Source organism: Eubalaena glacialis, chromosome 14, assembly GCF_028564815.1.
Source record: "Eubalaena glacialis isolate mEubGla1 chromosome 14, mEubGla1.1.hap2.+ XY, whole genome shotgun sequence".
Lineage (NCBI taxonomy): Eukaryota > Metazoa > Chordata > Mammalia > Artiodactyla > Balaenidae > Eubalaena > Eubalaena glacialis.
The window spans coordinates 78615110-78629789 of NC_083729.1; the positions used below are offsets into that span (position 1 = coordinate 78615110).

General features: G+C 40.7%; 1 protein-coding gene across 1 annotated transcript in view; it reads left to right on the top strand.

Moving 5' to 3' along the window:
• DNAH6 (dynein axonemal heavy chain 6) overlaps nucleotides 1-14680 on the top strand; it is a 290936-nt gene that overhangs the window by 160150 nt on the left and 116106 nt on the right. Inside the window, exons 40-45 of the mRNA XM_061168664.1 lie at nucleotides 1940-2097; nucleotides 3558-3689; nucleotides 8264-8435; nucleotides 9198-9344; nucleotides 9954-10027; nucleotides 12938-13092. Coding sequence (XP_061024647.1) covers nucleotides 1940-2097; nucleotides 3558-3689; nucleotides 8264-8435; nucleotides 9198-9344; nucleotides 9954-10027; nucleotides 12938-13092 — 838 coding nt within the window. The remainder of the gene's footprint in view (nucleotides 1-1939; nucleotides 2098-3557; nucleotides 3690-8263; nucleotides 8436-9197; nucleotides 9345-9953; nucleotides 10028-12937; nucleotides 13093-14680) is intronic.

The following is a 14680-nucleotide window of genomic DNA, read 5'->3' on the forward strand; positions in this document are numbered from 1 at the left end:
CTAGGTCCGTGCGCCATGACTGCTGAGCCTGCACTCTGGAACCCGCGAGCCACAACTACTGAGCCCGTGTGCCACAGCTACTGAAGCCTGTGCACCTGGAGCCCACGCTCTGCAGCAGGAGAGGCCACCACAATGAGAAGCCCGCGCACCACAACGAAGAGTAGCCCCTGCTCGCAGCAACTAGCGAAAGCCCGAGAGCAGCATCAAAGACCCAATGCAGCCAAAAATTAAAAAATAAATTTAAAAAAAAAAAACCTCTTTATGTCTGGTGCACTGAGTTATCTGAACTCAGTAGGGAATAAGCATGAAACTGTTTTGGTGTTTCCTTCAGGCAGCACTTTCCGCCAAGCTTTGTGGGATCTCTCTCACCCTGCCTAATTAACTGCTTAGATAAATACCGTAACTTTCTGGTCACTTGCAATTTTGAGTCTGGTCCAATGTAAAGCTTCAATCCCAAACCCAAAATATTTTTTTGTCTTTTTTTTTTTTTTTTTTTGAAATATAGTTGATTTACAGTGTTGTGTTAATTTCTGGTGTACTGCAAAGTGACTCAGTTATACACATATATACATTTTTTTTATATTCTTTTCCATTATGGTTTATCCCAGGAGATTAGATATAGTTCCCTGTGCTATACAGTACGACCTTGTTGTTAATCAGTCCAAACCCAATTTAAAGCTCTTCCTCTCCTCTGCTGTAAGCCAGGTTTGTGGCTGGAGGTGCTGGAGGTTGAGAGGGACATGGGGGCTCTTTTACTCTTCCCACCCTCCCTCTAGGAGGCTCTAGTGTATCTGGATGGGAGGAGAAGGGAAGGACAAGGTTCTCCCTAACTGAAGTTTAGGTGGGCCTCTGTGGATTGCCCCTGCTTCTCCGCTGGCCTGATGGTTGTCCACGCTGTCGGCGTGGCAGGCTTCCAGGAGCAGGTTTTCTCAGGGCCTCCCAGAAGAATTGTGCACAGGCCAAGCATTGACCTTCCCACTGGAAGGTTCCCTGATGTTGGGAATCACGGTCTCAGCCCCACTTTGTCCCACCCTCCAGTGGCACATCCTACAGCCTCCTGCTGCTGGGGTCCACTTGCCCAGCCCACAGCCCTCCCGGGTGGAGCACTAGGCAGAGCTCAGGCCCAGCTGCCTTCCACATTGTCTATCATCTCATAGACCCTGTCACGCCAGCTGCTTTCCTAGCCCCTCTGTGTTACCCTTTTCCTGCTCAGGTAGGCGCAGGGCAAAGGATGTCAGTCTTTCTGGTGGGGGCCCCAAATTTTTATAAATGGTACTCATAGCACCCCTCCCCACCCCTGACCTGCTACTTGGCTTCCAGAGGCCAGAAGGTGAAGTGGGACACTGAGTTTGCCTCATTTTCTTTGGAACTGTCACATGCTGGATGCCAGCGTGGTGGAGTCACTTCCTCTTCTTAAGTTGTTCTCTTTTCTATGTTATCACTCTTTTTTTTTCCTCTGAATGTATATATTGACTTTCTTTAAGTTAAATATGACATTGTACAGCTCCACTGCACTGGCTTTCCCTTTGATGTAATAAGGATGCTTTTGAATATCCAGTCCTGTTTTCCCTGTAGGGGGTGGTGGGATGACATTTATGTAAGGAAACTTTTGGGATTCTTCTGCTTCCTCATGTGAAAAGAAAATGACTTTACTCACCCCAGGCCCAGGCCACACAGTTAGTGAGGGCAGTGGGAGTGGCTGGGATTGAGGAAGGTCAACTGAAGTGCTAGGATCAACAGCTTCCTGTCGGAGCCTGGATAGGGCCAGAAGGAGATCTCTCGTCCTCAAGACAAGACTCTGCTTGGACCCTTCTCACTCTGTAGAAAACTGAGCTCATTATGACCTGCACAGTGTTCACTGAGTCCAAAGCCTTACCTAAGTCTTGTCTTATGTTTACCGAGGGCAAATAATAATTCTTAAATTCATGTTATTTCCTAGGAGCACCAGGAAACAAACGAGTTGTGATTTTTGTTGACGATTTAAACATGCCCAGACTGGATCGCTATGGCTCTCAGCCTCCCATTGAATTACTTCGACAATATCAAGATTTTGGTGGATTTTATGACAGAAACAAACTCTTTTGGAAAGACATACAGGTTACTTTAGGTTTTAAATTACTTTGCGTGTTTCAGTTTAAATGGCAGTGAAATATGGTGTATTCATTTGCTAGGGTTGCCATAACAAAGTACCACAAACTGGGTGACTCAAACTATAGAAATTTATTTTCTCACAGTTCTAGAAGGTGGAAGTCCAAGATCAAGATGTCAGTAGGGTTGGTTTATTCTGAGGCCTCTCTCCTTGGCTTATAGATGGCCGTGTTCTCCCTGTGTCTTCTTATGATGTTCTCCCTGTATCCGTGTCCAAACCGTCTCTTCTTGTAAGGACACCAGTCAGATTGGATTAGGACCCACCGTAGTGACCCCATCTTAACTAAATTACCTCTTTAAAGACCCTATCTCCAAATACAGTCACATTGTGGGTTATGGGGGGTTAGGGCTTCAACACATGATTGGCCAAGAAGAGGCAGAGAAGGACACATAATTCAGCCCATGACATATGGCCTCTGCATTTCTTGTGTGTAACTCAATTCATTCACTCTGTATTGGGTTCTTGCCAAGCTTGATTCATGAGATTTATAGATAACTGAGACAGCCCCAGCCTCCTGGAGGGCTCAGCTTTGGAGGATGGATGAACATGTGTTTATAATGTAGGTTGATAAGTGGAGAGAGACTGAAGGGGGGCAGGGATGGGCACTGGGTTGATGATGAGAGAATCCTTCCCAGAAGAGGTGATGTCAGAACAGGATTTTGCAGGCAGGGCAGGGCAAAGCAAGGAAAGGGAGTTATTTACATCTCAAAGCAAGTAATGTGAGACACCGCGGGGTTGTGGAATGTGAGCACCAAAGCAGCAGGACATGCAAAGGTCAGCCCAGGGGGCCATGGTGCCATGATGAGGAATGTGATGAGGAGCCTCTGAAGGAAACATTGTAGAAAGACCCCCTTGGCTGCAGGGAAGGTATGGAATAGAGAGGAGGCAAGACCAGAGGCACCTGCAATATCATGTATTGACCAGTTGAACATGTTATGACCAGAGGCTCAAAGGAACCTAGCCCTGTATTTCCCCTAGGAGCAATGGTTCAGGGTGCATTAATTCAGTGTTCCTGGCAATTTTATAGAACACAACTACCACAAATAACAAGAACTGACTATACTTAGTATTCATTATATGTATTTTAACCTAAGGTGCAAATTCTTACAATTTTTTAAGATTAGATTTTTACATTGGAGTATTTATACAAGATAGATGAGTTAGATAAGTAACCTTGAGTAACTTATTTAATCATCCAGGGTCTTGATTTTTTCATCTACAAAGTAGAGATAACAACAGTGATCTCCTGAGGTGGTTGTGAGAATTAAGTCAGATAATGTGTTGGAAAATATAACGCAATGCTGTCCTAGGGTAGGTCCTCCAAAACTTGGTTGAGTCCTACTGTTGGGATGGGCACATTGCATGTCCTTCTTTGCTGGGTGACCCGAGTGGATTTCTCTCCATACAGGACGTAACGATTGTATCAGCGTGCGCACCTCCAGGTGGTGGCCGCAACCCCGTGACCGCCCGCTTCATCCGACACTTCAGCATGTTCTCTCTCCCGATGCCCTCGGAGCACAGTCTGAAACAGATTTTTCAGGTGAGGGTGGATTCAAACTTGGGCAAGAGGGGAAAAGAAAACTTATTTGTTCCAAGATTCACACAATCAGAACAGTCCATTTCTAGGGAGCCCATCCATCGTTTCCTCAGCAGAAACCAGGTAAGCACAGGGGCATCTGGGCAGTAGCTGATAGGCATTTGCATCATGGCCTTCTGCGTTTGTGGTCTCAGAGGTAGTTTTAGGAATGCAGAAAGATGGTCAGAACACTGCCCCTACCTCTAAAGAAGGCTATATCCCAGACCCTTGATTCTCAGCAGATCTCATCCCTACCCAGCCCCGGCCTCTGTGCTCGTCTCCTTGCTGATCGCCATGTCTGTGTCCACTTGCCCAGCAGACACCACCCCTGATAACCCAGCGGGCTCAGGCTCAACACACCAACCCAGAATTCATCACCCCTGCTGCCACGACCCCCTCAGCAGAAACAACCACGCTTATTTCTTCCATCTGCACAAACTTCCCCGGGGGACCACTTCCTCGTCCTTTAACTGGGGGAAATAACTGTGTGTCTGCCCTGTAAGGGCTCAGCAGAAGTGTTCAGTAAGTGCAAGGCATTATCCTAAGTAGAATGATGAGAGACCATGAAGCAGCGTGACCAGAGCGAGTATGTCATACATCCCAACCAGCAAAGAGGCTCAGAGGAGAGAGCCAGTGAGCTGAGTCCTACAAGGTGGAATTAACAGGGATGAACAGAAACACACAGGTGAATGTGGTCACAGAGGCAGGAAGTGGTAATGTGTGCATCCAGGTAGGAAGAGACAGGTGACTGGTCTGAAGAAACTGGCTTTGGTGGCAATCACCCAGGAGCCAAAGAGGCAGTGATACAGGCATAAAGTGAGCCTCTGCATTTACCTGCATCAGCTTCTCCTTCCAATGGGGTCTTCTTAGAGGAGAGAAAGGACCAGAACCAGTACATACGCAACAGTCAGCTGGAAAGTGGTTTTCATATTGAAATTACATCCATGGGAAATTATTTTTAATAAATTTGAAGTAGTTCCAATAAGTTGTTTAGGAGCTAATGCCAAAAGGATACATAAGAACTGCCACATTTTGGAAAACTTTTAGAGAGTACTTTAGAATAGGAAAGGATGGGAGCTTATCTCCCATAATTAAGTAGCAAGTAGAGAACATGACAGGAAGTGGGTAACAGGGACCAACACAGGTATTAGACGTTTTTAAATCCTACCTTTTGTTGAGAACCTTCATGTGTATATTCTAAAGTTTGAAATGAGTGATTCCCACCATGGTATCCTGACACACTTTGTGATGTGATCAGTGGTGAGGGGGTGTCCCAAGTAACTTATGCCTGATGATAAGGTACTAAATTCGCAAATTATTTTACATTTTAACAAATTCAAGCAAATTCAAAGTTATCCTAACAACAACATCAAAATGGCATTCTTAATAATTCCAAAATATTTTCTTGGGTGGGAGGAAGAAGGTAGAGTCTGGGCTCCTGAAAATGAAACTGATCCCAACCCTCAGCCTCCTCCCTCTGCCTGTGGGAATGTCACATCCACGGAAATGTGTCACTTACAGGAACATCAGCCAGCAAACACGTTACAGGTGAAAACAGGCAGGAACTGCTTTTTCCCACTGTAACTTAGAGGCTATCATTTAAAACTCGCCCTAGCCGTGGGCAGTAATAGAAATGAAATGCAGCAAAACTGAGAGATTCTGGGTCGGACTGTATTCAGGTGGGAACTATATTTTTCTCGTTAGCAGAACAGACTGGATATTTTGTCTGTAGAAAAAAAGGCCTTGGATCCCAAACTTTCTTTTTAATCACAGCCCACCTCTCCTGTCCTTTGTCATCGTGTGGAGGAGAAGGAACTTGGGGATAACCAAGAAGTGAAAAAAGCAAAATCAATAACTTAAAGTAAATTTGTTGTTTTGTATATATATGATAGTATTTATATATGTAACTATACTATATATTAGATAAATACAGATATAGATATAAACTGTGTTAGTATTTGTGTGATGGAGAATAAACAGACTGAGATTGTTATTTTTGTCATATATAATGTATGCATAAATATATGGTAATTTTTTATTTTATATGTATTAGGATGGTCCTACTCAACATGAGGTCCAAAAAAGAGAATGTTAAATTCATGTTGGGGGCTCAGGAGGACAGTACCTCAAAAAGATAGTCCTCACAAACTGCTTTTAAAAATAATGTTCAACAGAAGGCTCATTGAAAACAAATACTTTGATTTATTTCAAAATTTGTCATATAGGAGCCCCAAATCTAAAGTCACAAGGGCTGACGTGCAAGCATTTGTTATGCATTCTGGCGGCTTCTCCCATAAGTAATTCCAAGGCTAATGGTGATGGGAATTTATCTATTTAAAAATCTAATATGAGTTTCCCTAGCAACTGGGGCTAGAAGGCTAATAAATACGTACTTTCAGCTTGTGGCAAGTAATATATGAGAAGATCAGAGAGCCATAAGAGAGACTGATGGGAGGACTTATCTTAGATTGGGTAGTCAGGGAAGGCCTCTCTGAAGGACATGTAATGCCCAACATGAAGAATGAGAAAGTCCCTGTGAAGCAGAGAGCCCCGGGGGAATGGGTCCCGGGGGAGGAGAGAGCATGGGTAGTAAGGCCAGGGAGGCTGACACAGCGACTGGTGGGGAGAGAGGGTAAGGAGAAGAGGCTGGGCAGGGGCAGAGCATGCACTGATGGGGGTGCAGGGCCTTATTTCCCTGATTAAAGGTAACAGAAGGGAGATGAGTGGGAATGGAGAGGCCAGTGAGTAAGGAGGGAGTGAGGAAGCCCAGATGAAAAGGAGTGAGGGCTGGAATGGGGTGACATCAGGGGGAACAGAAGGAAGCAGGCAGATTCAAGAAATGTATTCAAGAGCGACTGTGGGGGACAAAGAAGGGCAGGTGTCAAAAGAGACTTCTAGGACTTCCCTGGTGACACAGTGGTTAAGAATCCACCTGCCAATGCAGGGGACACGGGTTCGAGCCCTGGTCCGGGAAGATCCCACATGCTGCGGAGCAACTAAGCCCATGTGCCACAACTACTGAACCTGTGCTCTAGAGCCTGCAAGCCACAACTACTGAAGCCCACGTGCCACAACTACTGAAGCCCACGCACCTAGAGCCCGTACTCCACAACAAGAGAAGCCACCGCAAAGAGAAGCCCACGCACCGCAACGAAGAGTAGACCCCGCTCGCCACAGCCAGAGAAAAACCCGTGCGCAGCAACGAAGACCCAATGCAGCCAAAAATAAATAAATAAATTTTAAAAAAAGAAGAGAAGAGAGACTTCTTTTCAGGGTGGGGCCATACGCTGAGCTGGGGAAGCTGAAGGGTGGGGAGTTCACAGCTATCAGTAAGTCGAACTTTCAATATACATGAAGGTGAATGTCTACAGATTTGTTGGTCATTCACCCATAAAAATCAGAGAGAGGACTTCAGCTCATTTCCAGATAAGTGTGAGCACTCCATGAAGACCCTCTAGACCCACAGCCAGCAGAGGTCGAATTACTTGAGAGTGGGTTCACGGTAAGTTCACTGGTCAGCTGTGAATGCTACTCAGGCAGCACCAGACAACCACAGAAGACAGGAGTGAGTCCATTCTGGAGAACATATTCTGAAATGGAAAGAAGAGGGGTTTTTTGTGTTTTTGTTTTTTGTGTTTTGAGTTTTTTTAATTGAAATGTAGTTGATTTACAATATTGTGTTAGTTTCAGGTGTACAGCAAAGTGATTCAGTTATATGTATATATATAGTCTTTTTCATATTCTTTTCCATTACGGTTTATTACAGGATACTGAATATAGTTCCCTGTGCTAACCACTAGGACCTTGTTGTTTATCTATTTTATATATAGTAGTTTGTATCTTCTAATCCCAAACACCTAATTTATCTCTCCCCCAGAAGAGTTTTTTCTTTAATTAATTTTTATTGGAGTGTGGTTGCTTTACAATGTTGTGTTAGCCTCCACTGCACAACAGAGTGAATCAGCCATACACATACATACATCCCTCCCTTTTGGACTTCCCTCCCATTTAGGTTACCACAGTGCATTAGGTAGAGTTCCCTGTGCTATACAGTATGTTCCCATCAGTTGTCTATTTTATACATAGTATCAATAATGTATATGTGTCAATCCTAGTCTCCCAATTCCTCCCTCCCCCACCCTTTCTCCCTTGGTATCCATACATTTGTTCTCTACGTCTATGTCTCTTTTTCTGCTTTGCAAATAAGATCATCTATACCATTTTTCTAGATTCCACATATATGCGTTATTATACAATAATTGCTTTTCTCTTTCTGACTTACTTCACTCTGTATGACACTTTCTAGGTCCATCCACATCTCTACAAATGACCCAATTTCGTTCCTTTTTATGGCTGAGTAATATTCCATTGTATATATGTACCACATCTAGAAGAGTTTTAACATCCACATGTCCTTGCACTGGAATTTGGTTTTCTACTTATTATTAGAAAAAGTATCATCAGATCTGGAGTATATGAAAGATAAATTTTGGTTAAAAAAAAAATCTAACCCTCTCATATTACGTTTCTGTTTCTAGGCCATCTTAAGTGGCTTCCTAAATGACTTCCCACCAGCTGTAAAGCAAACTGCATCCAACATTGTGGAAGCCTCAGTTGAGATCTATAACAGGATGAGTGTGGATCTTCTGCCGACACCAGCCAAGTCTCATTATGTCTTTAACTTGAGGGATTTATCCAAATGTGTGCAAGGTAGTGTATGGAACCTTCATTCTCTGCCCTGAACCCTCCTTCCATTTCCATTCACCCCCAGATCTCTCAGTAGAAGTGTGTGTACATGGGTGTCTGAGACTTGCCTGGAAATCCCATTACAATGTCCCTGTTCAAGTCACCCTCCACCCCCACCCCAGACTGGCTACTTCACAGCTTCCCTCAAACCACCCTCCCATTTCTCACTCCCAGCTGGTGGCCTGTCTTCTTTTTCACTGAAAAAAAAAAAAAATAGAAGCAATCAAACCAGAAGGGCCTCCTCTTCCAGATCTTCCAGACATCCTGCATCTGCCTTCCCTTCCACTGCAGTGGTTCAGCTGTCCCTGACCCTAACATGTGCCAATAGTCCCCCCCCACCCCAGTACTGAATCGCATCCCCTCCTGCTGACTCAAGGATTTTGCTCTTATAATTCTCCCTTCTCTTCTGCATTGTCAATGCTTCCTCTTCTATCAGATCATTCCTAACAGCATAAGACCTTGCTATAATACCTCACAACTTAAAAAATAATTCTCTTTAGGCCCCATATCCCCCTTCTGCTACCCTTCCCATTTTCACTGCTAATGTGTCCCCAGTTTTGCTTTCAAAAAACGAGATCACCATTATTATATGTGTATATCCACTGGGGAACCACCCATTTCTGGTAGTGTGGGGATAAAGTTGGACTTAAGGATTTCCTCATTAATTAAACTACTAAATATTCCACAATTGTAGAATTTTTCTTTTCTCCTTTTCTTAAAAAACAGGTATCCTTCAATGTGATCCAGGAACAATAAGAGAAGAAATACAGATATTTAGACTTTTTTGCCATGAATGTCAAAGAGTCTTCCATGACCGATTGATTAATAATGAAGATAAGCACTATTTCCATGCTATTTTGACAGAAATGGCCAGTAAATATCAATCTTTATATCAATCTTTATTTAGCTAGGTTTTTTTTGTTTTTTAGTAGAAAAACAATTTGGTTTCTAATCCTAGCCATTAATTAGACTACAAGGGAGACACAATTTGGTTTCTAAAATGAGCAAAATGAATTGTAATCATTCATGAGTAAAAGTTTTTTTCTTCATATATTTATATATGACCCGAATATATAACAACGTATGAAATATTATGAAAATCATTTTATTGAAATTCAGGAAGGGTTAATATTCTTAATTCAGTATAGAATTTTAAGTAGGGGAGGGAAAGTAGGAAAAAAATAGCATTTTGTTGGATAAGAAACCAGTATATTTCTAAAGTATTTCTTATTTATTAATATGTATTCAATATCTGTTATTTAATAAAATGTTTACTAATAGTAAATATTCTTAATCTTAAATCTGGGAGATTTTCAACCAAACTAAAGTGGTATGGCATTAACATGGCTTTCCCTCAGTTTCATGTGTACCAATTAGGCTTCTAAATAAAGTAACAGGGGTTATTATTCTGTATATCTTATCATTAATATCCTGCATTCAAGCTTATTGTTATACTAAGAATTGATTTTATTTTTTGAATAGACAAACATTTTGGAATTGCAATAGGCCTGGAATATTTTTTGACTAGGCCCATCATATTTGGAGATTTCATTAAGGTAAGTATGTTGTATTGACGACTACATTTGAAGACTATAAAGCATTTACCATTTTCTACTTCAAGTTCATATTCTATAAGAGCTTTGCACATGTGAAGATTAGAGATCTAGACCAGGGGTCAGCAAGCTATGGTCCGTAGTCCAAATCCACCCACCGCCCATTTTTGTAAATGAAGTTCTATAGGGACTCAGCCACGGCCCATTTGACTGTGTACTATTTATATGACTGCTTTCTAATGACTAGGCAGAGTGGAGTAGTAGCAACACAGGCTATATGACCTGCAAAGCCTAAAATATTTACTATATGTCCCTTGAGAGAAAAAGATTGCTGACTTCTGATCTAGTTACATTCATTTTAATAATAGTTTGAATCAGAAACCCATCAGGTATTCGATTTGGAAGGAAGCAATGAGATTTAGTCTCTTAACTCAGGACTCAAATTCCTTTCTTATAATCCTGTGTAGTTCTTCAGCCTCTGCTCAGAGGTTTCCAGTTATGGGAAGCTAATTAGTTAGCAGTTCTGCCTTCTTCATTTCAGGGTAGCCTTAATTAGTAGCAAAATTTTCCTTGTACTAAGTTCCTTAAGTCTGTCCCCCCAATAACATCTACACATAGGCCCTAATTTTACCCTCTAGACCTACCTAGAATAGACTTATTCTAGATGAGTAACCTTATTCTATGTTAGAAGACTTCCGTCTAACCACCCTACCTATGTTGACAGATAGCTGTCTTGTTTTACCAAGTTGACTCTTGTTTGGGTACAACATTCCTACTGTCCCTGAGAGGGCAAGGGCCATGTTTGTTTTGTTCACCCTAAATCCCTAGTTTCCTGCACAGAGCTAAGTATATAGCAGGCTCTCAATCAATGCTGTTTAAACAAATGAATGGACTCATCTTTATATCATACACATATGCAATACCTCACCTGATAACCCCTGACAACTAAAAAAAATACGAAACAATTTATTTGTATGAAATATATCTATTTTTTAAAATTAATTTTTATTGGAGTATAGTTGCTTTACAATGTTGTATTAGTTTTTACTGTAAAGCAAAATGAATCAGCTATACATATACATATATCCCCTCTTTTTTGGATTTCCTTCCCATTTAGGTCACCACAGTGCATTAAGTAAAGTTCCCTGTGCTATACAGTATGTTCTCATTAGTTGTCTATTTTATACATAGTATCAATAGTGTATATGTGTCAATCCCAATCTCCCAATTCCTCCCACCTGCTCCCCTTTTCCCCCTTGGTATCCATTCATTTGTTCTCTATGTCTGTGTCTCTATTTCTGCTTTGCAAATAAGATCTTCTATGCCATTTTTCTAGATCCCACATATATGCATTAATATATGATATTTGTTTTTCTTTCTGACTTACTTCACTCTATATGACAGTCTCTAGGTACATCCACATCTCTACAAATGACCCAATTTTGTTCCTTTTGATAGCTGAGTAATACTCCATTGCATATATGTACCACATCTTTTTTATCCATTCATCTGTCGATGGACATCTAGGTTGCTTCCATGTCCTGGCTATTGTAAATAGTGCTGCAGTGAACATTGTGGTACATGACTCTTTTTGAATTATGGTTTTCTCAGGGTATATGCCCAGTAGTGGGATTGCTGGGTCATATAGTAGTTCTATTTTTAGTTTTTTAAGGACCCTCCATACTGTTTTCCATAGTGGCTGTATCAATTTACATTCCCAGCAACAGTGCAAGAGGGTTCCCTTTTCTCCACACCCACTCTGGCATTTACTGTTTGTAGATTTTTTGATGATAGCCATTCTGATCGGTGTGAGGTAATACCTCATTGTAGTTTTGATTTGCCTTTCTCTAATAATTAGTGAGGTTGAGCAGCTTTTCATGTGTTTCTTGGCCATCTGTATGTCTTCTTTGAAGAAATGTCTATTTAGGTCTTCTGCCCATTTTTGGATTGGGTTGTTTGTTTCTTTGATATTGAGCTGCATGAGCTGCTTGTATATTTAGGAGATTAATCCTTTATCAGTTGCTTTGTTTGCAAATATTTTCTCCCATTCTGAAGGTTGTCTTTTTGTCTTGTTTATGGTTTCCCTTGCTGTGCAAAAGCTTTTAAGTCTAATTAGGTTTCATTTGTTTATTTTTGTTTTTATTTCAATATTCTAGGAGGTGGGTCAAAAAAAGATCTTGCTGCAAAATGTCTATTTAAATGTATTCTTAAAATCAAAATCCAAAGTTTATTTTCAGGTGGTGATTATATTTCCTGTGTTTCTAACGATATTATTATCAAATGGGGAAATGAAGCAAAGCAAAAAGAGCAGTTGGACTCTTCTTCCATTGCCTATATGTATTTTAGTCAATGGTTCCAAAAGAAAATGTCCCCAGGGCAGTTGCTACGGCAAAGACAAGAAATTATCAATAGGTCCAAACGGACACACAGTTGCCTATAGTTTACACCAAATATCATGCTCAATGATTTATTTAATTAAATGACTGCTGTGTAAAAACTATGTATAGTTCTGGCATGACATTTATAACACAGTCTGCCGTACATAATTTTCAACAATTTTGCTTTTCTGATGTCAACAGCTTAAGAGCAAAAGTATGAAACCAGAGTAAGTTAAAGTAAGACAAAATTTCAAATTATTTCTGAGCTTCTGTGTGAGTTTTATTGCAAAGATCATTGAAATTCCAATGTACCACTTGAAGAGGTTGAATTAAATGGATTTTTCAGTTAGCCATGAACGTCTGAGTTTCTTTAAACTGATTTCCTTGGTTTTAAAGACCTGCTAGCATATATAAGCAAATGATTAAATAAAAATATAGATAAAATAATGTTCCCTCCTAAGGTTATGTATATTATATATATTTATATATCAGAATTGATCCAACTTGGTTCTTCTCCAATAAATCCTCTTGCTAGTTTGGAGCAGATAAGACTGACCGGATTTATGATGACATGCCTGATATGGAGAAAATCGCAAATGTTCTACAGGACTATCTTGATGATTATAACCTTATAAACCCCAAAGAAGTAAAGCTGGTGTTCTTCCAGGATGCTATAGAGCATGTTTCAAGGTATAGTGCCATAACGTGCCTAATAATGCATTGATCTAATTTCATTTATATTAAAAGGTAAGGATTAAGTTGTAAAACACTCTTTAAATAGATTGCTAGATGGACAAAGGTCTATTAGCAAATCTTGCTGTAACTTAAAAGGTATTTTTTGATATATTTAAAATATATATGGCATGAACATTTTATGGACTCTCAGAGGTCATTATCTTTGCTAAATATTAATAGATTGTTTTGGTTTTTGAAAATGTCCTATCTCATTCCAAAAAAAGATCTAAGGTTGTTTACAGATATGTACAGTATAACCAGGCTGATTAACATGCATGCCTAAAGAAATAGGGGGTTTTGCTTTGTTTATAGCAAAACAAGTTGAATGCAAGGATCATAGGTTCTATCTGCTTATGAGTCTGACTCATACCCACTGCAAGTATCCTTTAAGGGTCATCCCCGACACCTAGGTATCCAGCCTGAATATCTGTAGTCCTTGGGGCATACACAACTTTTTAAAGTGGCTCATGTCCTGTTGAACAATTCTTAAATTGTAAATATGTGTTAAAAGTGTTGAAATGATAAGGTACTACTGTATAGCACAGGGAGCTATATTCAATATCCTGTGACAAACCATAATGGAAAAGAATATATATATATATGTATGTATAACTGAGTCACTTTACTGTACAGAAGAAATTAACACAACATTGTAAATCAACTATACTTCAATAAAAAAATTCTTTTAAGTGTTGAAATGACCGTTCAAGAGTAAGTCAAAATCTACTCCCTGTGACTTCTGATATTCATTCCATCCTTTGGAGTGGTAATAATGATAATAATGGCACTGAGTGTGAATATAAACCATGATATGGAGTATCTCATTTAACTCTGATAACACCTCTCTATGGCTCAATATCATGATTTTTCTAAATTTAAGGCTCAGAGAATGTTCCAGTGGTCTGTTGCTACATAATAATCCACTGTAATACTTAGTAGCTTTATTTTTTCATTATTTCTCATGGCTCCTAGCCATTCTCTCCTGGGGTCTCTCATGCAGTTGCAGTCAGACAGCACCTAGAACACCTGGCCCATCTCTGCCTCCCTGTGGACTCCACTGTCTCTCCAGCAAGGCAGCATCAGAGTGCAGGGGCTTCTTACACAGTGATTCAGGGCTCCAAAGGCTTGTGCCCCAAGAGAGAGCCAGGCAGAAGGCAAATGGCCTTTCACAACATAGCCTTGGAAGTCACTCAGCATCACTTCTACCATACTCTGTCAGTAAAAGCATCATACAGGGCTACCCAGGTTCACAAGACAGGATCAGAGACTCTATCTCTTCATAGGGTCAAAGAGCAAGTAGGACCAGAAACATTATTGCAGGCATTTTTGGACAATACCGTGTGCCACAGAGAGATTAAGTGAATTGTCTGAAGCCCTCTAGCTGGTGAGTGGCAGGCTGGGGATCATATTCAGTGCTTTGATTCTAACTTCACTGTAGATGCCTCCACCCAAAATAGATCCACTCTTTTTACTAACAGCCCTCTAAATATTTGAAAATCATGACCAAGTTCTTCTTAGCTTTACCTTCTCCAGGCATAATTAT